The 24755-nt window shown below is 33.8% G+C and overlaps 1 protein-coding gene across 1 annotated transcript; it reads right to left on the bottom strand.

The window, feature by feature from the left end:
- Window positions 1-436: 436 nt before the first annotated feature.
- LOC127708194 (pentatricopeptide repeat-containing protein 1, mitochondrial-like) lies at window positions 437-24005 on the bottom strand. The gene is made up of 9 exons (XM_052213044.1): window positions 23926-24005; window positions 11801-12496; window positions 9391-9511; window positions 8773-8913; window positions 8173-8490; window positions 6836-7537; window positions 5929-6045; window positions 2901-3083; window positions 437-701 (listed from the first exon to the last, which is right to left on the bottom strand). Exons 2-9 carry the CDS (start codon window positions 12484-12486, stop codon window positions 540-542), a joined length of 2430 nt encoding a protein of 809 aa, XP_052069004.1. The 5' UTR covers window positions 12487-12496; window positions 23926-24005; the 3' UTR covers window positions 437-539.
- Window positions 24006-24755: the final 750 nt, after the last annotated feature.

The following is a 24755-nucleotide window of genomic DNA, read 5'->3' as shown; positions in this document are numbered from 1 at the left end:
TATAAGAGTATTCAGTAAAGGAATTATTTAATTTTGGTTTCAAGTTCACATCAAAGTATTTGTCCATCTAACCTTGTATGCAAGTGTAAATAAAGGTCAACATAAAGGCAAATTGGCTATTCTGATAAAAAAAAAATCATGTTAATTAAGATAAGTTAAAGTTGGCCTTGGTATTCACCGGTACATTTAAAGATATCTTTTGGTTATTGTGTTGTTGGGTTTCTATCTCATTGACATATAACCCACATATGCATTATAATAATATTTTTCTGGTACATGATTGTGTATATCATGGATGGGGTTGAAAAGTTTATTTAGGTTAATAGTTCATGTGCTGGATGATTTCTAATCTTGTAACAGTGTTTGGAGGTGCATACATTACATTAATGGAATTACATGATCACTAATAATTTAAATCATTGGTCTTAGTGGCATTCAGACATAAAACAACCTATTTCTTTGACTTGTGGATCAATTTACTTCTCAAATTAGCAATTCACACTAAGTTTCTCAAAATCTATTGCTTAAACATAATGCTTTCATTTTGTTTCTACCATTTTCTTTTCTCTAAAAGATGTCCAAGGATGTTCAGGTACATCCAAATCCATTCTATGAAGCCATGATTGGTAGAACTTTTTAAAATCTTCATAATTAGCATCAAATCTCTTATATTCCTCAGTATTATATTCTTTGGCCTTTTCCTGAAATAGAAATAAATAAATCTGTCAGAAAAGTTTTAAAAACATACCATTTCCCTTTATGAAATATAGAATGCCTATATCTTTGTCTGGATGTGTTTTATATCAAACTCTTAGTTGAGACAATTTTATTTCAAGTTAGGGTAGGGTTAGATGGGGGCATGAAATCTTGATGGAAAATAAATAATTAAAGATAACAAGAAGAAGAAGCAAAAACTGAACCACAGAACCAAGAATAATCAATGGTCATTATTTAATGGTGGCTACTAATTTGACCATTTTTCAGACAAGAAACAGGCATTACTCAGAACTAAAATGGTAAAATATATAAACTTTGAAAAAGATCTAACAACATCTCTAAATAATTACTCATTTTAAATGATTTTGTTCGGGCTGAAAACAAACACAAATAATGGACTATCAGACATGTAAGGGTACATTGAAAGCCTCTTTTAGCTTACAGGGGAGATATTAAACATTGGTAATCTATGATTATGAAGTTTGAATCCTCCCCTTTTGGCTTTAAGAACCAGATTACAATAGTAACCAAAACTGTTGTGGAGGGAAATTCAACTTCAGAGGAAAAGGACAAAAATCTAGGTCAATTAGTATCTGTAGATTCTTGCTTACACCAAGTTATATGCTTGTAGGCAACATAGTATCTGAGGTCAGAATTTGAACTAAAAACTTAATACAAGTTAGTGAAGTGTAAATTTTAAATCAGAGTTACCTCGCTTATATACCTTTAGTCACATAAAGCTGCTATCTTCCTCTATATCCTTATTTCAAGTTATAGGATTGATAACTTAAAACAAGTCAATAAGTGAAAAATGAAAGACAAAGTGACCTTCTTTTTGTGGGAGGCCATTATAGGCTTGGTCACATGAGATTTTAACTGGTTTGTTAATATGTTCATATCAGAGGTTTAAGACTTAATCAAAGCCTCTGAACCATGAAACAAGGGTCGTGCCGCTTTCATCTTATGGCCCACTGTTGGTTATTTTGCTGTTTGATAGCTGTTTCATAAATGCATTTATTTAACATTTTATCCATGTGAATACCTCATTTGAACAGGAGTTTTCCATACCTAGAATATTACATAGAATTTAAACTACTCATAGCACAATTACTTACAAAGAATTAGCCTCATATTTAATAGGTAGGCCAATAATGTTTCAGACCAAAGATTGTTAAGTCAGAAGTTTGTCAACTGGAACTAAGTTGCTGTATTGTTTGTGATTACAAAAACAGTAACCAATTACACTAATATGCGGTACTGGTATGGAATTTTGAATTGAACACTCATCCAGGAAAATAAGTCAAGATAGCCCTTTAAGAAACTAACATAAGAATGAATACCTAATGTTTATCATAGGACCATCAAAATGAGGTCAATGTTAGGTGAACCCATGTACACCTTACAAAAAATATATACACCAAATATAGTTCACCTACAACTAAGCTACAAAACTTAAACTTAATGTTGATCACTGGTCAAGGTAATGTGATTCATACAAGAACACTAGACAAAATATAGTTGACCTTTTGACTCATAGTATGACATGTATGAAGGAACTGACTTTAGTTCAAAACTTAATGCTATACCATGAAAAGAGGTCAAAATCAAATGCCACTCTTGTCAGAAAGACCATACTATTGACCAAATATGGTTGACCTTGTACTGTAACCTTATTAACTGAGAAACTGAGCAATTGACCTTAACCTCACAACTGAATTGTAAAAAATAAATAGGGGTGGGTATTTTCAGTAAGATATGTACATCTTATTACCCTTCTATAGGCCAAAAGTAGTTTAGATTAGTTGACACACTATTCAGAGAAACCAACCTGAGTGAGGTGTGTCTCCAGTCAATTATGTAAACCTTACAACATTTTATAGACCAAATATAGTTGGCCTTCTTTTTGTAGCAACAGAAAAACCAACCTAAGTGTGATAACAAAGTTGATCACTGAATAATGAAAAGAGGTCAAGGTCAGATGACTCCTGTAAGACAGACGTGAAGTTTTGCATTCATTCTTCATGTAAGATTTAGTTGGCCCATTATCTTTATACATGGTTTTCCTTCTTTATTCTATGTTCTAAATTATGATGCTTTATAGTTTACACCAGCTGAAATCAGATAAGTATAAATATGTGTCTTGCAGTCTGCTACTTGGCCACAAACAAAACAAAAAATCAAACCTTTTCTAATATTCTATTTCTGGCCTTCTTAAGCTGAAATTCTATTGTCTGTAATATTTTAGTATTTGGTTTCAAGCCCTCCTCTTCCATTTCTTTCAATAAAATCTTTTTATAGTAAAAATTGTGATGACTTCTACGTACAAGTGCTCCATAAACTGTTATATTTGGAGTAATCCCAGCATCCTATTTGAAATAGTAATGAAAATAAAAATAATGAAGATTTAGAAATTACAATAATATAGATTGATATGATTTTTGTAAAACAAATTTGTTAAATATAAGGTAAAAACATGCAGATGAAATATTTAAAATCCTTGACTAGTAAGTTTACATATTTTTTTCAAAATCTTAACTATATAATATTTCAATTCTGAATTTTGTTTTCTTTACCCAGATCTGATTCTATTTCAAACGAGAATTTTTCCTGTTACTGATAAGTCATTTGTATTTTTCAATACAATAATCAGTCACTAGTTTGTTTTCTCTCTCAATATGTTGAATGGACTTAAGTAAATTCATCTCGCATTTCTCCATTACTACTGAAAAGAGTTATTTCATATTTGGTCGGTAGATGAGTTGTTAAGTGTGAGCACTTTTCAAATCTGTCAGGCACCTACTTCCTGAACTTCACGCTTTACAACTTATTGAAATCACTGTCTAGCTGATGACTAAATAGTTAGTAAGTAGTATATATACCATGGTTCTTACAAGTTAACATATTAAAACAAACAAATTCAAAGGATGAGTTTGTTTAAATATGTTAATGAGTAAAACATGTGGTATATATTTTATTTGTAATATAAATAAAACGATTGACAGCTTGAAGTAATATTAGACACTGATCACATTACCTATTTATCCAATGAGATGGTGGCTCCCGCAAGTCAGTATTGCAGTGGTGGTCTGGCACACATGAAGATTTGTAACAAGCAGATGCCGATTTAAAATTTTGAAAGAGGGTGGGGGAAACCAGGCAACGTTAGAAGTGGAAAATGTAAAAAGTCTATCCATTAACCATATATGTAGCTCCATAAAAGGGGGGTCTCAGGCCCCCTGCCCCTCCCTAAATCTGCCTATGACAAGGATATCAAACATTATTCTGACGGTAAGTTTTTGTTTTATTATCAATTTTTCAAGATATTGTCCAAACATTTTTATTTTACAAGTTGTTCATTTCATTTGAAACAAGAGGCTCTCAAGAGCCTGAATCGCTCACCTGTATTTCAGAGGAGAAGATTTTTAAATGTTAGCAAACTTGATGAACAAATTGTGTAAAATTGTCTTTAAAGGGCAGTAACTCCTTAAGGGGTCAATTGACAATTATGGTCATATTAACTTTTTTGTAGATCTTACTTTGCTGAACATAATTGCTGCTTACAGTTTATATATATCTATAATAATATTCAAAATAATAACAAAAAACTGCAAAATTTTGTTAAAACTACCAATTCGGTGGCAGCAACCCAACAATGGGTTGTTCGATTTGTCTGAAAATTTCAGAGCTGATAGATCTAGACCAATTGAACAATTTTATCCCATGTCAGATTTGCTCTTAAAGCTTTAGTTTTTGAGATATAAGCCAAAAACTGCATTTGACCCCTATGTTCTATTTTTAGCCATGGCGGCCATGTTTGTCGATGGATCAAAACTTCGGATATAATTTATAAACTAGATACCCTAAGGAACATTTAGTTAAAGTTTGAAGGTATTTGGCCCAGTAGTTTCAGAGGAGAAGATTTTTGAAATAGTTTACGACGACAGACGACGACGACAGACGACGGACGCCAAGTGATGGCATAAGCTCACATGGGGCCCTTTGGGCCCCGGTGAGCTAAAAAGTGAGTGCATTCGTACATTTACCTTTTAGCTTTTTCGTACAAATGGCTTAGTATTTTAATTTGATTTGTTAATTTTCATCCAGCAGGCCTTAAAAGTGAGCATACAAAAAATTAAAAAAAATAAAATAATACTTCATTTATGTATTATTAAAAAGAGACTATACAATATGCTTTCTCTTATTTTGTTGTAGGGTTGGTTAATGGTTCTCATTTAAAATCATATTTATACATATTCTTGAGAGGCGGCAAAACACAATTTTAAGGATTTTTACCAAAAACCAAAGACAACAAATATATAATGGATTTCTTCTCTCTCTCAGTTAATCTTTGTTCAGTTTTCTAAATATATTTCAGATAATGGAGTGAAGCTTCAGCCATGGAAAAACATCAAAATGAACATGTTTTACCATAGCTAAGCTCTGTCTATATTCCTCTTAGATTCTAGTTGGGTTTCATGTCTAGTTATCGAAGTATGGTACAACATCACATTGCAGATAAAAGACCATGGTTTTTCATCAACAACCTTTTTAAGCAAATCATTTCATTATAAACATTAAAAGAAAAATATTCAATTTATATTACAATTCTGTTCAGCAGTACTGGAAGAAGACGTGAATAAATACTTAAGTTGTAAAATTCAACATATTGAATAATTTAAAGTACAAAGTATGATAAACAGTAAAGAAAGTGTCTGATAGATTGGAAATGTACTCACATGTTACAACTAGTCAACATTAAATTGTTGACCAAATATGCAGTAATAATGTTCTGTTATACCTGGGAAAAGTTTGACAGAACTACTTTTGGAAAGGAGAAGAATGAACAGACAACAGGACAGTGAATGCAACTATAATGTTTCCATTTTATATTTGATTAAGATATAGCAAAATTTGGAACATGCTGTCCCTGACTCATTCATCTTTGGACGACAGCTACAAACTATGTCTGTTAACAGCCTGGATCTCCCATGAGGTATCAGTAACAATATATTTAAGTTTCTCCTTCATAACTACTCTCAACACTCAAATAAGTGTTTATCAAGGAAATCTCCCAACTCAAACTTAGAAGTTAACAAAAGGTCCTTATCACACACCCTTTTTTCTTTATAAAGATGCCAGATGCATATAGGTGTTAACAGTGCATATAATTCATAGATACTTTTACAAAATAAAAAAATTAGTAAAACAAACCCGTATATTCTGTAGTAGTTCTTTACCATCTTTCAAGGTCACACAGGTCATTGCCAGTACGCTGTATGTTCTCATGTTTGGTACAAGCTTATTAGAGGCTATCACCTTTAAGACTTCCTGGAATAATATAAATGTCAATATACATTGCTAAGGATTTATTATGATGTGGGATACTGTTGACTTTATAAGATATCTGTATATAAATAAATTTCCTCATAACAATATCACATAATTTTTAACCCACAAAATGAAATAATTCCACATTAAGTTTTAATGTAATCGAAATTAATTTCAATCCTGCACTTTTAAAAAGACCAGTAAACTTTACCTTAAAAAAATTTCCATCAGAAACCAATAATAAAGAATACAAAGTAAATAAAAAATTCTGAACTTATTCAAAGTACAGCTGTTATATCTCCAATTAAGGGTTGCTGTACAGTTAACCATCTGGGATGAAGATCTAGATAAATTACTGTAAATTCAGAAATTATTGCGATGTTTTTATTATTGCGAAAAATGCGACAGAGTTATAAGCGCAATAATTTAAACTCGTATTTTGAAATTTTTTATCTGAATTAAACAGGATTTTTCTCAATATTGCAAAAATTAAAATCGCATTTTAGTCTAAAATGACAAAATCGCAATAATAAATGCATGCAATAATTTCTGAATTTACAGTACTAAAAGCTAAGTTAAATTGGCAATGAAGCGTCAGATGGTTGTCCAAAATAGTCTTATTGTTTAGGTGGTACAGCGACTTATAGTTGCTAACATCGACATCATTTGGACTCTGGTATATAGTTGTCTCTGATATTGGAAACCTTACCACATCTTTTTTTTCTTTCAAATTCTCAATACATTGTAACTAATAACAAACTATTGCATCTATAAACACTTTTAAAAATACCTTTGCTGTTGAATAATCCATAGATTTACATCTTTTGTACATTAAATTTGTTAGGAGATCTATATCTAGTTTGACTCCTTTATTTTTCATAACATCAAGCATTGTCTGCTCTTCCTCTGGACTGATGAGTGATAACATTTGATCAAATGTTTCCACATTTGGTGTCACATTGTATTTTTCCATATCTGATAAATATCCCATCATCCCACCAACCATGGCAAACCTATCAGGCGGCGAATATAGATTATTTACTGAGATAATATGGGAAAAATCTTCATTAGGTTTCAAAACATTTGGTAATTTTACAGTTGGAACTTTTTTATTTGAAGTGGATTCTGCAACAATATCAGATGAATTTTGACTCTCTTGATCTCTCATTATAAGTGTATCTGGACTTTCATTTAGCTGTAAATTAAAGCTGCAGCTTTCTGATTTAGGAAAAGTGTTGTCTAGTTCACTTCCTTTCCTGTCTGCACTTTCTGTATATGGAAGGGACAAGATGTCTCTTTTGTGTAAATATTCTTCTGTTTTTCCTGACTTCTCTCCCTTTAATAGTTTTAATGTTGCAGCAGGATTTATCGGTGATAACAACAGCTTGGTCAGTTTAGGATCGCTGATCTCACAATCTTTTATCACACGTAACATTAAGTTGTATAACTTAAGATCAGGCTGCACACGTTTTATCAACATCCATCTCCAAATCTATAAGAAACATTTAAAAATAAAATTTTGAAACCTTTTCACACCATTAGATATTTCAACAATGTTTTGTTCTGAAATAGTACTATTAAAATGTAGAAATAACCCCCAAACTAACAGTCTGTTAGACTATATATATAACTACCACTTCATCATACTATTTCCAAATCATAACACAATTGGAACAAGAATGTGTCCATAGTACACGGATGCCCCACTCGCACTATCATTTTCTATGTTCAGTGGACAGTAAAATTGGGGTCAAAACTCTAATTTGGCATTAAAATTAGAAAGATCATATCATAGGGAACATGTGTACTAAGTTTCAAGTTGATTGGACTTCAACTTCATCAAAAACTACCTTAATGAAAAATTTTATCCTGAAGTGGGACAGACAGACGGACGGACGAATGGACGCACAGAACAAAAAAAAAAAGCCCCTAGGTGGGGCATAAAAATTTTATAATTGGAATCATATTTGGATATTGTAAACCAACTTATTTTTTTCTGATACTTTATTTTGGGTTCAGCCTGTGAGTCTCAATTTATATAAGAGTTCTTTTTTATACTAGTGAAACTTGCAAAAAATTGTTGATCTACAGTATAATCCATTATAATTATAATTTTTGACATCTTACCTGAACTGCGTACCAGAAGCCAGCTTTTTTATCAGCTATAGCTGCCATCAGTAAATGGCTGAAACCTTTTGGAGATATTTTCTCTATGCTTGTTAATTTATCTGCCAAGAGGAAAGCTGTCCTTGCATCACCACAGAAAGCAAAAGCTTTGATCATAGAGTGGTATGTGACTGTGTTAGGTGTGATGTCTTTAACAGCCATGTCTTGTAAGAGGGTGTTGGCTCTCTGTAAACCATCCTCAGGCCATGGAGAGTTAGCACAGGCATTAAATAGAGCAGAGTAGATGTAATCATTTGGTATAATCCCAAGCTTTTTCATCTGCAAAGTAAAAAAACAGTTCTTACACAGTGGCTGACCAAGAGTTATCCTAAGGAAATCATCGGTTTTATTTGATATAATGAACCAGAAGGGCCATTTTGAAATATTTGTTTTCAATTTATACTCATAGAGTGTAGCACCATGTGATTTCTAATGCTATATATACATGATGGCATGATACAACTATAAAAAGTTTGAGAGAGTACAGTTTAATATTGTTTCTTTTTTCCAGTTTTATTATGTTGTTTTTTTTACTAATTATATAACTTCAATGCAAAATACCTGGTTATAGACTTGAAAAGCTTTCTTTGTATACCCAGCTTTGGCAAGAACTGACAAAATCTGAGACATCACAAAGTTGTTTGGCATTACTCTATCATGTTTCAACATCCAAACATCAAGAACTCTTATAGCTTCTTTAACCTAAAAATAAAATTATTCTATCATATTTCTACATAACACTATCCATCCTGTCTTAGCATTTCATACTAGTTACTTGAAATTAAATATCATCTGCATTGAAATCACAAAATTAATCAGAATATTAAGTTTTGGCTGCCATCTTAGTTTTCAAACTAGCATGTACATTAAATCAGAGACTTATAATGTCATGAAATAGAAGTTTCTTCATAATATGAGTTCCAAGTGCAAGAAATATTCTGTAAAATTTATTCCACTAGAACAAATATTACAGATTTTTATAGAATATTTGTTTCAACAGAAATAGATATTATGGCATTATTTATAAAAAAAAGTTTCCAGGGGAAATTCTGTTAGACAGAGAAAAAAAAATATGTGTTGACAATAATACATGTATTTGATTAAATCAACAATGCATTTTCAAACCATTAATAAAGTTCTTCAGTACCAGTAAATACACGAAGTTGATTTTAAATGTACCTTTCCCTGCTTTCCATATTCCTCTATTTTCTTCCCATACCAATCTGGATCATTACGTCTACCTTTACTAGTTAATCTAATGTGAGGTTTCATGTCTTTCTCATCAAATGTTTCATCAAATCTGTTGTAAGATTAAAAAAAAAAATCCATTATTCATTAGCTTGAAATACAAAATATTTGGTATTAAGATAAACCCATGTGAATTTGTCCAGGTCAATTGCAAAAACAAAATAGATTTCAGTGGATTTAGTAACCTTAAAAGCAAAAACACATGTTTCTCCTTCAAGCCTTACTTGAGGTATATTTTACTTTATCTTACCTCCTATACATTTCTAGGATTATCATTGGTTAAAAGCAACCACATGGAGACCGTGTATATTTCATATGGGGTCAGTAGGCGTGTTTTATTTTAATACACGGTTAGTAGTGGTGTTATGTCCCTTTATAAAAGCAACATGACACTGAGGAAAAATTTGAAACGTTTTGCCTGGACAACAGACGAAGATATTGATGATGAACGATTGAAATAAATGCAGAAAACACACTAAAAGCTAACAATTTGTTATTGTTGGCATAAGTTTTTGTATAGACCAATGGAAGTACGTTTTTTATATTGAAGACTTGATCACATTGATAGTCCACTAGTCTAAATGCCACATGTTAAGATAGTCGGTAAGATAAATTTGTTACAGTGTGCTAGTGACCTAATACAATAAATATGGGGTCGTCAGTAAATTTCATATGGGGCTCGAGCTTCCCTCTCACCCAAAATGGAATTTACTGACCCCATATATATGGTATTAGGTCACTAGCATACTATGTAATTAATAGTATGGGTAAAATAAGAACAGCAAGACACTCAAATGCAGAATATCATGTAAAAAATAACAAAGACATGGTGTAGACTTGCAAATTACATTACATGTAGCAATTTCATCTTGTGTTTAGGGTTAAATGTCATACGTTTGTATGTCAGTCATGACAGCATACAACACACTGAATAAGGGTGATACACCTACAAAGTTTATGACAAAAGTTGACAAAGTTCTGACATCAAACAATAAAACAGTTCTGGGCTGGACTCTTTTTCCCTCAATTACTGCTAGCATTCATTTATATTGACATCTGATGCAGTATCGGATGTCAATATCAAAGAATGCTAGGCAAAAGAGTTAATATTGTAATAATATTTTTCATTATTGTTGCACTTGTACTTGTTTTTTTAAAACTATTATACTAGCAGTGATCATAGAGTTACATGACTTTTCTGAACTTTTTTTTATTGTACATTCTTCTATGTCCTTTAATCATTTCACTGATTAAGATTAAATACGGGAAGAGCGAGTTCTCTAAATAAACTGTTGACACAGAGATGTCTTGCCTATCGGCATAAAATTCAGAAAAAGACAATCTGATGGACAGCAACATGATTTATTAATCCAGTCGCTGGACCATTATTTAGTAGGCAGGGCCTGAAAATAATCGTCAAACTGATATGTACTGATAGTAATGCAATTTTATACAAAATATCATTGATTTTGATTTTTGTGTTTTTAATGCTACTTTTAAGCACCGCTTTTGGGCCATTTCGTTGCGGCCAGTTTTTATTGGTGGAGGAAGCCGGAGTGTCCGGAGAAAACCACAGACCTTCGATAGGAAAACTGACAATCCTAGTCAATACAGATTGGAGTCGAGTGCACCCGCACTAGCGGGGTTCGAACTCACAACCTCAGTGTTGACTGGCTAGTGATTACAGAAGTAACTACTTAGACCACTCGGCCACCAAGGCCCCTAAAATATCATTGATCTATCACAAGTAAAGCTTATCAAATTGACTTAAGCAGAAAACTTAACATTGAAAATTGCTAATTAATTCAAAGTCAATGGACCATGTCCAAGGGGGCAGGGCCTCAAAATAGTCCTAAAACTGATATGTACTGATAGTAATGCGACTTCATACAAAATATCATTGATCTATCACCAGTAGATCCCATCAAACTAACTTAAGCAGAAAACTTAACATTGAAAATTGGTAATTAATTCAAAGTCACTGGACCAAGTCGTAGGGGGCAGGGCCTCAAAATAGTCGTCAAACTGATATGTACTGATTGTAATGCAACTTCATATTAAATATCAATGATCTATCACAAGTAGTTCCTATCAAACTAACTTAAGCAGAAAACTTAACAATTGTTGACGTCAGAGCCATCACCATCGTAGCCGCTGGAAAAGCAATCCCTATGTCTCGCTTTCCGCGACTTTCATCGCAAGCAAGACAAAAACTAGTCCTTACACATGACCAAGTATCTATGCTTGCTCTGACATGTACATGTACTACATGTATGTAGCTATAGCATGAAACTAAGGTAGGGAAATACTTTAAATTGAATGGAACTTCATTTAATCTTACTTTTCTTGTTTACTATCATCAACTTCATTACTTAAGGTACCAAATGTATTTCTCCATTTTCTATCATTTTTGCTGAAATTCAATCTGTTGTCAACTTCAGAATCGGAAGGGTATTTCTGTATCCTTTGTCTCTGTTTGGTAATTTTATCAAATTGCCTATCACTTGTATCAATATGCCATCTTTCCTTTTGAATACTAATTTTATTTGGATCTCTTTCAACATTTAAATTATCATTTTCATAACTCTCTATTTTTTCTTCTGTCAAGTTTCCAAACTGGTCTTCAATAGGCAAGTTCTTTACTGATTCCACCATTTGCTTATCATCTTCAATGCAACCCTCTGACAAGATCCTATTATGTAATTTGTATTTTTCTTTTCCCTTATGACTGAAGCTGTTGGTTCCTCTCGGCTTTTGTTTGACCTGATATCTTCCAAACTTGTTTTCATCTTTAAAATATGCTGCAGACTGTGAAAGTCTTTGGTTACATTCGTCAGTTTCCTTCTTTGATGAGACTTTATTTTTATGTATATGAATACTTCTCTGGTTCCCAAATGTAAAACATACAAATCTAAAATCAGGTTTGATAACACAATGAAAATTTCTTCTGAAATATGACAGCTGCCTGTAAGTTAGTCTTTTTGTGAACATACATGTTTGTATAAATGTTGTTTGTAGATATGACATGATCGTATTTCTAAAAATAAAAAAAAATAAATATCAACATTAGGTTACAGTATAGACAAACTTGCATAAATGCATGAATGCATTTAATTTCATTTTGAAAATCAATCTGGAAAAAACCCATTTATTATTTTAAGTCGAAAAAAGAGTAAGATGATAGATGGACCAAGGGGGACAATCAAAATCACTACTTGAAGAAGAAAAGCCAACACTACTGAAATCGAGAAAAAAGACCAAAGAAAAATGTATTCTTTAAACAAGCAGAGCATTTCCAAGAAACTATTTATTTGATTTTAGGCATTTGACCTTAATATCAAATTCTGTATATCCTGTCTAAGAGAGAACTTAATTGTAACAGTGTAAAGTTTTTAAAATGCTACTTGGTAACACACCAAATGGAAATTAAGAGAATATAAGATTTATTATTTCAATTAAGGAGGGTTAGCCATGCATGCATTTGGCTAAGGATGGTTAGTTAGTTCATACTGAAATATTATGAACAAAATGAGAACCTTAGCATGGCTTACCCTCTATAGTGAGGTTAGTTTCATCATACATTTCTTATCAATTATCCAGAACTCAAAATTATTCCAGATTCAAATAATTTCTTGTTTTAAGATAACAGTTTTACTACAAGTATCATATCAACTTAACAAATTCTCAAATGAAAATGAGGTCAAGGTCTAATGAACTCTATTGCTTATGGTATCTGAAAAACAGACCTAACCAATAAAACTTAACATTGAAAATTGAACCTAGAAAATAAGGTCAAGGTCAGATGAATCCTGCCAGACTGACTGTGTACACCTTATTCCATACACCAAAACTAATTTACATATTGTTTTACATGTATATAGTATTTAAGAAAAGGATCTAACCTGTAAACTTAACATTGACCAATGAACCATGAAAATGAGATCAAGGTAAGATGAACCAGACGGACGTGCAAAATTTACAATCATTTCATACAACAAATATATTGAACCAATTTTCAAAATCTGTAAGTATCTGAGAAATAGACCTAACCAAAAAAACTTCACTGACAAATGAACCATGAAAATGAGGTCAAGGACAAATGAACCATGAAAATGAAGTGGAGGACAAAAAATCCTGCCGGATGGACATGATGAAGATGAAATCTTTACAATCATTCAATACACCAAATATAGTTTACTTATTGGTCATAATATCTGAGAAACACTTCTTATCACAAAAAAGTGGACAAATGAATTATGAAAATGAGGTCAAGGTCAGATGAACCCTGCCAGATGGACATGTACATGCACCAAATATAGTTAACCTATCGCTTATTGTATCTGAGAAACATGAAAAAGTCGTACTTCAAGGGCAATAACTCCAATAAGGAATTGAGTGAGGATTTTAGATATAATATGCTAACATATTTGTTGATCTTGTCCTACTGACCATTTATGCTTTTTCAGTTTTCTCAATCTACAACTGTTTATGCATAAACACAAAAATTGTCTTTCAAGTAAAATAACTCCTATAAGTAGTTCACTAAGGATTTAGACTATTCTAACTTATTTGAGATCTTGTTATTCGGGTCATTTATGTTTTAAGTTTCTCTCCATCTATTCTAGTTTTCAAGTTTTAAAAAAGAAATTATGAAGATTGTCGTTAAAGGAAAAAGCACTTTTAAGGAGCTGTCTGACAATGTTGATCAATACAGAGAGTAGATCTAACAGTTTTCATGATAATAGACATTACTCCTGTTAATGGCAATTTACCCCTATGTTCTATTTTTAGCCTTGGCAGTTGGCAGCCATTCTAAAAGACAGCTTTGATCATCAGACAATTTTTTTAAACCTGATACCTAAAGCATAATTGTTGCTAAAATAGGTTCCAACTGGCATTAGAATATAGCAAAGTGCTCTCGACCAATGAAATTGTAGGATTTGGTGTTACTTAATTGTGAAGAATGAGTGAAATCATGTTCTTAGAAAGGGATTGTCCAATTGTTTAGGCCTACTTACAGTTCAAAACAAAGAGTTTCTATAAATGAGTTACAACTACCCTGAAGCACATTCATCAGCTTAAAGACTGAAACACTGATTCTATTCATTAGATAATTCACAACATTTCTTTAAATCCTTTAATATCATTAAAGTTTTGGAAATACAGTCCTGTTTTATTCATTTGTATTGTGCACAATTTTCATACCAGAAAACTAAAATTACAATATTAATTATTAAAACAAAAGAATGTTGAATGAGAGGAAAATGTTTTTTCTAAAATTTATAACAAGTTACAATGTACATGTACCTGCTGTACCTCTAGTTTTGGGGAAGTCAGATATTGGTGGTGACTGTAGTTTGTAGTACTGTCAGATATTGGTGGTGAGTGTGGTCTGTAGTACTGTCAGATATTGGTGGTGAGTGTGGGTCTGTAGTACTGTCAGATATTGGTGGTGACTGTAGTTTGTAGTACTGTCAGATATTGGTGGTGAGTGTGGTCTGTAGTACTGTCAGATATTGGTGGTGAGTGTGGTCTGTAGTACTGTCAGATATTGGTGGTGAGTGTGGTCTGTAGTCCTGTCAGGTATTGGTGGTGAGTGTGGTCTGTAGTACTGTCAGATATTGGTGGTGAGTGTGGTCTGTAGTCCTGTCAGATATTGGTGGTCAGTGTCAGTCTGTAGTACTGTCAGATATTGGAGGTGAGTGTGGTCTGTAGTACTGTCAGATATTGATGGTGAGTGTGGTCTGTAGTACTGTCAGATATTTGTGGTGAGTGTGGTCTGTAGTACTGTCAGATATTAGTGGTCAGTGTGGTCTGTAGTACTGTCAGATATTGGTGGTGAGTGTGGTCTGTAGTACTGTCAGATATTGGTGGTGAGTGTGGTCTGTAGTATTGTCAGATATTGGTGGTCAGTGTGGTATGTAGTACTGTCAGATATTGGTGGTCAGCTAGGTCTGTAGTACTGTCAGATATTGGTGGTGAGTGTGGTCTTTAGTACTGTCAGATATTGGTGGTGAGTGTGGTCTGTAGTACTGTAAGATATTGGTGGTGAGTGTGGTCTGTAGTCCTGTCAGATATTGGTGGTCATTTAGGTCTGTAGTACTGTAAGATATTGGTGGTGAGTGTGGTCTGTAGTACTGTCAGATATTGGTGATATGTGTGGTCTGTAGTACTGTCAGATATTGGTGGTGAGTGGGGAGTGTGGTTTGTAGTACTGTCAGATATTGGTGGTGAGTGTGTGTCTGTTGTACTGTCAGATATTGGTGGTGAGTGTGGGTCTGTAGTACTGTCAGATATTGGTGGTCAGTGTGGTCTGTAGTACTGTCAGATATTGGTGGTGAGTGTGGTCTGTAGTACTGTCAGATATTGGTGATATGTGTGGTCTGTAGTCCTGTCAGATATTGGTGGTTAGTGTGGTCTGTAGTACTGTCAGATATTGGTGGTTAGTGTAGTCTGTAGTACTGTCAGATATTGGTGGTGAGTGTGGTCTGTAGTACTGTCAAATATTGGTGGTCAGTGTAGTCTGTAGTACTGTCAGATATTGGTGGTCAGTGTGGTCTGTAGTACAGTCAGATATTGGTGGTGAGTGTGGTCTGTAGTACTGTCAGATATTGGTGGTGAGTGTGGTCTGTAGTACTGTCAGATATTGGTGGTCAGTGTGGTCTGTAGTACTGTCAGATATTGGTGGTGAGTGTGGTCTGTATTACTTTAAGATATTTGTGGTCAGTGTGGTCTGTAGTACTGTCAGATATTGGTGATATGTGTGGTCTGTAGTCCTGTCAGATATTGGTGGTCAGTGTGGTCTGTAGTCCTGTCAGATATTGATGATGAGTGTGGTCTGTAGTACTGTCAGATATTGGTGGTGAGTGTGGTCTGTAGTACTGTCAGATATTGGTGGTCAGTGTGGTCTGTAGTCCTGTCAGATATTGGTGGTGAGTGGGGAGTGTGGTTTGTAGTACTGTCAGATATTGATGGTCAGTGTGGGTCTGTAGTACTGTCAGATATTGGTGGTCAGTGTGGTCTGTAGTACTGTCAGATATTGGTGGTGAGTGTGGTCTGTAGTACTGTCAGATATTGGTGGTCAGTGTGGGTCTGTAGTACTGTCAAATATTGGTGGTTAGTGTGGGTCTGTAGTACTGTCAGATATTGGTGGTGAGTGTGGTCTGTAGTCCTGTCAGATATTGGTGGTGAGTGTGGTCTGTAGTACTGTCAGATATTGATGGTGAGTGTGGTCTGTAGTACTGTCAGATATTGGTGGTGAGTGTGGTCTGTAGTACTGTCAGATATTGGTGATGAGTGTGGTCTGTAGTACTGTCAGATATTGGTGGTCAGTGTGGGTCTGTAGTCCTGTCAGACATTGGTGGTCAGTGTGGTCTGTAGTACTGTCAGATATTGGTGATATGTGTGGTCTGTAGTACTGTCAGATATTGGTGGTGAGTGGGGAGTGTGGTTTGTAGTACTGTCAGATATTGGTGGTGAGTGTGGGTCTGTAGTACTGTCAGATATTGGTGGTGAGTGTGGGTCTGTAGTACTGTCAGATATTGGTGGTCAGTGTGGTCTGTAGTACTGTCAGATATTGGTGGTGAGTGTGGTCTGTAGTACTGTCAGATATTGGTGGTGAGTGTGGTCTGTAGTACTGTCAGATATTGGTGGTGAGTGTGGTCTGTAGTCCTGTCAGGTATTGGTGGTGAGTGTGGTCTGTAGTACTGTCAGATATTGGTGGTGAGTGTGGTCTGTAGTCCTGTCAGATATTGGTGGTCAGTGTCAGTCTGTAGTACTGTCAGATATTGGAGGTGAGTGTGGTCTGTAGTACTGTCAGATATTGATGGTGAGTGTGGTCTGTAGTACTGTCAGATATTTGTGGTGAGTGTGGTCTGTAGTACTGTCAGATATTGGTGGTCAGGTAGGTCTGTAGTACTGTCAGATATTGGTGGTCAGTGTGGTCTGTAGTACTGTCAGATATTGGTGGTGAGTGTGGTCTGTATTACTTTAAGATATTTGTGGTGAGTGTGGTCTGTAGTACTGTCAGATATTGGTGATATGTGTGGTCTGTAGTCCTGTCAGATATTGGTGGTCAGTGTGGTCTGTAGTCCTGTCAGATATTGATGATGAGTGTGGTCTGTAGTACTGTCAGATATTGGTGGTGAGTGTGGTCTGTAGTACTGTCAGATATTGGTGGTCAGTGTGGTCTGTAGTCCTGTCAGATATTGGTGGTGAGTGGGGAGTGTGGTTTGTAGTACTGTCAGATATTGATGGTCTGTCAGATATTGGTGGTCAGTGTGGTCTGTAGTACTGTCAGATATTGGTGGTCAGTGTGGGTCTGTAGTACTGTCAGATATTGGTGGTTAGTGTGGGTCTGTAGTACTGTCAGATATTGGTGGTGAGTGTGGTCTGTAGTCCTGTCAGATATTGGTGGTGAGTGTGGTCTGTAGTACTGTCAGATATTGGTGGTGAGTGTGGTCTGTAGTACTGTCAGATATTGGTGGTGAGTGTGGTCTGTAGTACTGTCAAATATTTTGGTCATTCGGACACTACTGTTAACCTTTTTATATATTACATAATCAAAATTAGTTTAGTTATAACAAGCTTTACATGCTCTTGGACCTTTATAATACAGTATTTATTCACTTATCTTTTTTATCATTTATTTGCCAATCAATTAATTTTTATTGTATATAAAAGACATGTAATCTCCTACACATGAACATTTCTATTTAGGTTGGGATATATAAAGAAAGCACATTTGAATATTTCATATTATATAATCTGGCACAATACCCTACAGGGTAGCCAACATTAAATCAAATTAGCATAGCATAGCATTCCATTTGCATGACTGGCCCAAAACTGCATGTTCATTGCAACTGTCATGTATTCATTGCAAGTCAAGGGAGACTGATGGACCTATCTATACCTTGTCAATCTAGGTCATTACTCCAGCAGTGTCATTTGACCAATAATAAGTTCTTGTCAGTCTAGGTCATTACTCCAGCAGTGTCATTTGACCAATAATAAGTTCTAAGTAGAAACTAGGCTCAACCAGTCTCATTAATACAAGCAATTATGAATATAAGAATAAGATGTGGTATGATTGCCAATGAGACAACTATATGCAAGAGACCATACATCTGACTTAAGAGCATTTAGTTGTTACGTATTAGGTAAAACACCTCAAACTACTTAAGAGACAAAGTCTTGTAAGGCCTTTTACTAAATTTTGCAAAGTTATTGAATGTGTCAGAGAAAAAAAAAGTAAAAAAGCCTAACAAGACGTCATAATTAATTGGACTACCAGTCACTGTCTCATTTGACCAACACTACAGGGAGATAACTCTGTAAAAATCAGCTGAACGTTTTAATCACATTCTATTGTTAAGGGAATATTAAGCTTCTCAATGATCAAAATAAGTGTTTGTCAAACTGCTATATATCCAATGAAATTTTTCTGATAAAGTGTGTGGTTCAAGTTTTTTGAAATTTTTATATTTTTGTCAAAGGGTCAAAGTTATTATTTTGTCAAAATTTTATGAAAATTAAACGTGCCAAATTAATTTTAGTCAAGGTATTTATGGTACCACCTTGAACAGTCAGGGGTCTTATTGAAATAAGTGATTTTTAAATCACCTATTTAAGTAGCAAATTCGAAGTTTTGTCACAAATTGTGATTTTGTTGTTTTACCAAAATTTTAAACACATAGGTTTAGATAATATCTTTTCATTAGTAAAATTGAAAAAATGAACTTTTTGCTTCTTTTAAGCAGCAAGGTTTATGCCTTTGATGCAATCATTTAGCTGCAAATTCTATTTTAGTTGAAAAAATGCTATAAAAATGGCTTTACATAATGAACTGATACTTTCTTAACAGATTTTTCCCAGCAGTGGAGTATTTTTCCTGTAAAATTCAAGGTTTCATCTTATAGATTATGTAATAAAATTCTACTGTTCGCGATCAAAATTTCACTGTTCGGGGGTGTTGAAATTAGTGGGGGTTATTAAAATAATGATACTTAAAGAAGTGATTTTTTGGAGGGAAATTGAGGTATGATACTTAAACAAGTGATTTTTATTTCATTATCCTAGATTTAGTACAAGGTCATCACCTGACATGACCCGGTCATCCTATCAACACAGATGTTGATTCTGATAATTTTAGCAACATAATTAGTCCCTGGATCATTAGTATTCTATATTTAAAGCTACAATAAAATTAAATCACTTAGTCTAGTGATTAATTTGTACTACTTAAATAGGTGATTATTAAAGAAAGACAACTCTTACTTCCAACCTTTAGAAAATCACTCATTTAAGTAAGTCCCCTGACTGTTGAAAGGAGAGATTTATTAAGGTTCATAAGAAATATTAAAAATAAGTTAAGTTACATGTTTACACCTCAAAAATTACTCTGAGTACAGACAAACCCAAGCTTTCCCAAATGTGTCTGGACTGTTGGACAAGTCCCAACATTTTATGTTGACGTGTAGACAAATATTGGCAACTCAACAGTCCAAATCTCCAGTTAACAAAAATGTGTGGTCCCATATTTTGCTGCCGAAATCAAGTTTAAACATGTTTAGATAATGCTTTTCTCTTTGACATCATTCATTGTGATTACACATTTAATAATGTAACTGCTTAGTTTTTCTTTTTAAATTCACAATTTATTATGTCATGTATGTAAATTCTTTAAAAACATGATTTTTTGGTTTAGTCATTTACAGACTTTCCAAAAAAATTTAGTTCAACTGAATTTTGGTCTTTTTGTTAGGTATGATGAATAATTGCTGTCTATCGGACCAAATGTCTGACAGTCCTTTGGTGAATTTTGAGAAGCCTACAACCCAGTCATGCCAGTGTTTCAGCTGAGGAAACAGAAAATAAAACACAAGCTTTATTCTAGATACCCTGAGAATCATTCAGCTTCAGTTTGGTTGAATTTGGTTCAGTAGTTTCAGAGGAGAAGATTTTTTAAAGTTAGAAAACATGATAAACAAATTGTGTAAAATTGTCCTTAAAGGGCAATAACTACTTAAAGGGTCAATTGACAATTTTGGTCATAAAAAAACTTATTTGTAGATCTTACTTTGCTGAACATTTTTGCTGTTTACAGTTTATCTTCATCTATAATATTCAAGATAACCAAAAACTGCAAAATTTCCTTAAAATTACCAAATTAGTGGCAGCAACCCAACAATGGGTTGTTAGATTCATTTGAAAATTTCAGGGCTGATAGAACTTGACCCATATCAGATTTGCTCTAAAAGCTTTAGTTTTTGAGATATAAGCCAATAAAATGCTTCGCTGAGCGCAGCCTGATACGACCGCAGAGGTCGAACCCTGAACAGTTGGGGCAAATTTGGATATAATATTCAAGCTTGATACTGTCTGAATTTTGATTGTGATCAAATTTTTGACATAATATAGGTTTCTGACACAAAATAAATGTGGTAAAAGATCTTACAAATCTATTGTGGAATAGAAGATTACTTCTTGAAACTTTTACAAAATTTGAAAATTTTTGAAAAAAATATGAATTCCTTAAAAAAAATTGGCAATTTCATAGAGATCCATTAACTTAAACTAAATTTATTGTCCGGAAAGCATTGTGTCTTCAGGAGACGACGACGACATCATACCATTATACGATCCCAAAAAATTTTTTGCGGTCGTATAAAAACTGCATTTTACCCCTATGTTCTTTTCTTAGCCATGGCGGCCATGTTTTTTGACGAAGCAGAAAATAAAACACAAACTTTATTCTAGATACCCACAGGATCATTCAGCTAAAGTTTGGTTGGAATTGGTTCAGTAGTTTCAGAGGAGAAGATGTTAAAAATAGTTTACACCAGACGGACGACAACAAGGGACGACGACGACGGACGCCAAGTGACAGCAAAAGCTCACATTTCCTTTGGAAAAGCGAGCTAAAAATGCCAAAAACTGGTAAAATTGCCATCAAAGAGCAATAGCTCTAATAAGGAGTTGACTGACAATTTCACCATGAGACTTTTTTGTCGAACTTGTCTTTCTGATCATTTTTGCTATATCAAGTTTCTCTCCATCTATAATAATTTTCAAGATAAAAGGCAAAAATGAAAAAAAAATGGTAAAGTTTGTCATGTAAGAGCAATAACTCCTATAACAAATCGCTGACAGTTTTGACGTATATGGACAATTGGTAAAGCTCAACATTCCAAACATTTCTTTCAGATTTTCTCTATTCATAACAGATTTCAAAATAATAGACAAGACTTGCATTTTACCCCCTATGTTCTATTTTTAGCCATGTTCGTCATCTTGGTTAGCAGGCGGGGTCATCAGACAAATTTTTAAAACTAGATACCCATATGATGATTGTGGACAAGTTTGGTTAAATTTGGTCCAGTAGTTTCAGAGGAGAAGATTTTTGTAAAAGTTCATGGATGACGACGACAACGACGGACGTCAAGTGATGAGAAAAGCTCACTTGGCCCTTTGGACCATGTGAGCTAATACACTGTTGACACAGAGATATGTATTGCCGGTCAGCATAAAATTCAGAAACATTGAAAATTGCTAATTTATTGAAAGTGGCTGGACCATGACTTAGGGGCAGGGTCCTGAAATAGTCCTAAAACTGATAGGAACTGATAGTATTAATGCAACTTCATTCAAAATATCATTTATCTATCACAAGTAGATCCTACATGTATCAAACTTACTTAAGCAGAAAACTTCACATTGAAAATTGCTAATTAATAGAAAGTGGCTGGACCATACCTAGGGGGCAGGGTCTCGAAATAGTCCTCAAACTGATATGTATTGATAGTAATGCGACTTCATACAAAATATCATTGATCTATCACAAGTATATTCTATCAAACTAACTTGAGCAGAAAACTTAACATTTAAAATTGCTAATTAATTCAGTTACTGGACCATGACTTAGGGGGACAGGGCCTGAAAAATAGTCATCAAACTGATATATACTGATAGTAATGCAACTTTATATTAAATATCAATGATCTATCACTAGTAGTTCCTATCAAACTAACTTAGGCAGAAAACTTAACAATCATGTGACAATTGTAGCCGTCGCCAGAAAAGCAATCCCTATGTCTCCATGTCTCTCTTTTAGCGACTTTCGTCGCAGGCAAGAAAAAAAATTGTTCTGAATACCATTATTATCCACAGGCGCTTGGGTATATAATACAGATTTTTTTTTTTTTTTTTTTTGTTGATTAAAATATTCAATTTTCTATATTTATACTACATATCTATCACTACTGCGCATGTCTCACCTAGTTTCGAGTGATTTAACCAACTCTGAGACAAACCCCCATATTACAGTTGGTAAAATCACTCGAAACTAGGTGAGACATGCACAGTAGTGATAGATATGTAGTATAAATATAGAAAATTGAATATTTTAATCAACAACAAAAAAAAAAAAAAAATTCTGTATCATATACCCAAGCGCCTGTGTTATTATCATAATTATAAATTTGGCTCATTTAAGTCGATTATCAAACTATTATATAACAAGAGGCTGTCAGTTTGAAAGAAAACAAGATTTTCCTGCATGAAAATTGATATTTGAAAACCTGGACCCCAAACAGGATCAAGTAAAAAAAATAAATGAATTTTTGTAGGCTTCAGAAAATGCAAAAGCCAAAATCAATCTAAGCATCACTTTCCCGACTTAAAGGTCTACAACGCAAAAACGATAAAAGCTAAAATCGTGAAAATCGAACTTTGCAACGACTCTGACTACAAACCCCCAACTGGCCCAAGGCTCAAAGCGGTGACATCAGATCAGGAACATATATATTGACGGGACTTGACACTACCTGATTGTAGTCGATTTTATCGTCGTGCCATAGTTAATAAAGATACGATACAGAAACGGACATGTGTTAAAAACGGACTCGCTATTATCCTAATAATTTCTGATATTATCAATAAAATGTCATTCAAACTAGTTTTATAGTGATGCTAGTGTATCAAACTTGTATTCTGTCACTTCAAATTTGTTAAAATCACAAGCATTTCATCACAGAATTGTGCAGAATGCAAACCAGGTAATAAAAAAATGGCGGCCATTGCCGCGATGATTTACAAATTCCCAAACTATTATAAAACACTTCACATCAAATAAATCAAACTTATTTTGGTAATTTTATATGACAATATATATCTACTAAATGATAAAACTTGTATTTATTTACAATTAGAGTTATGTGGTTTATTTGTTGAGCAGTTCTGATAGTTTTTCAGTCGGACGCTACCAAAATCCGTAAATCTTGGGAAGTCTCGGGGAGTCCGAGATTTTATCAATTTTATACTGAAAAGCGTATCAGATTCATTTCCCGTTAGATATACTGTTCCCAGATCAGATCAAGAACATTTTACAGATTATTTATAGGATAGCTCATTAAATGATGTTGCTTTTCTAATCCGTGCATGCTGTTTTACTTGACAGTCATTTACCTCCACTTAACAAAGTACAGAACATGTATGCAAGGAACGCATTTTGGTTGTGACTTGGCTCAATATGGCGAATGGGGAAAGACATAACTACATAGTGGTTATGTATGTATGCTCTGTATAAGCCTCCTTTTTTTAAGAGCACCGCCATAAGTTATGGTGTAAAGGAGAACATTTAGCCTACTCAGTCACTGTATTTGCACAGGTCAATGTGAGCATTTGCAGGACCTTATATTAAGGGATGTAGACAGCTGCCTCCTATTGTTGGCCGATCAAAAGGATATAATAAATGATAAAAAAGGAAATCAAAAGAAAAAATAATATGTTATTTGATAATTCTCGTCTTTACACCGGACATATGTTTTAATGCAAGACATAATAGTGTCCTGTGTAAAAGTGTCTGCCTGGACAGTTTTTCACAGAATTAAAGTATTAAATAATGTCCTTTGCTATGAAATTTTGTCTCTTAAAAGGACAGAATTTTACAGCAACAGTTATGAAAAAGTGTCCTTCCACAGGACAATATTTCATAGCAGATGTTATTAAATTTATAATGTCCTCAAAGGGAAGTAATACAAAGGTCATAAAAATGTTCTATCATACTTTAATTCTAATTAATTAAAGGATGGAAGTGAATACTACACGTACATAAGTACAAAGAAAATTCAAATACCCAGAAAAGTTCGATGTAAATGTTAGGCGAACACTTCGAATAAAATGTCAAAATTATAAAATCAAATTGGAGGAGTTATATTTTATTTACAGAAATAAAGTATGAAATAATGTCCATTGCCAATGAAAAATTTTGTCCTGCATTTTTTTTTTAGTTGTAA

The sequence above is a fragment of the Mytilus californianus genome, unplaced genomic scaffold (assembly GCF_021869535.1).
Source record: "Mytilus californianus isolate M0D057914Y unplaced genomic scaffold, xbMytCali1.0.p SCAF_7, whole genome shotgun sequence".
Classification (NCBI taxonomy): Eukaryota; Metazoa; Mollusca; class Bivalvia; order Mytilida; family Mytilidae; genus Mytilus; species Mytilus californianus.
Note: the sequence above shows the minus strand (reverse complement) of the source record. Positions and strands in the feature narration are given on the sequence as shown.

Coding starts and splice junctions, on each gene's coding strand:
- LOC127708194 (XM_052213044.1), bottom strand. CDS start 12,486: ATGTCATATCTACAAACAACATTTATACAAACATGTATGTTCACAAAA. Junction 8,914..9,390: donor AATATGGAAAGCAGGGAAAG/GTACATTTAAAA, acceptor TTTTATTTTTAG/GTTAAAGAAGCTATAAGAGT. Junction 7,538..8,172: donor GCTTCTGGTACGCAGTTCAG/GTAAGATGTCAA, acceptor TGTTTCTTATAG/ATTTGGAGATGGATGTTGAT.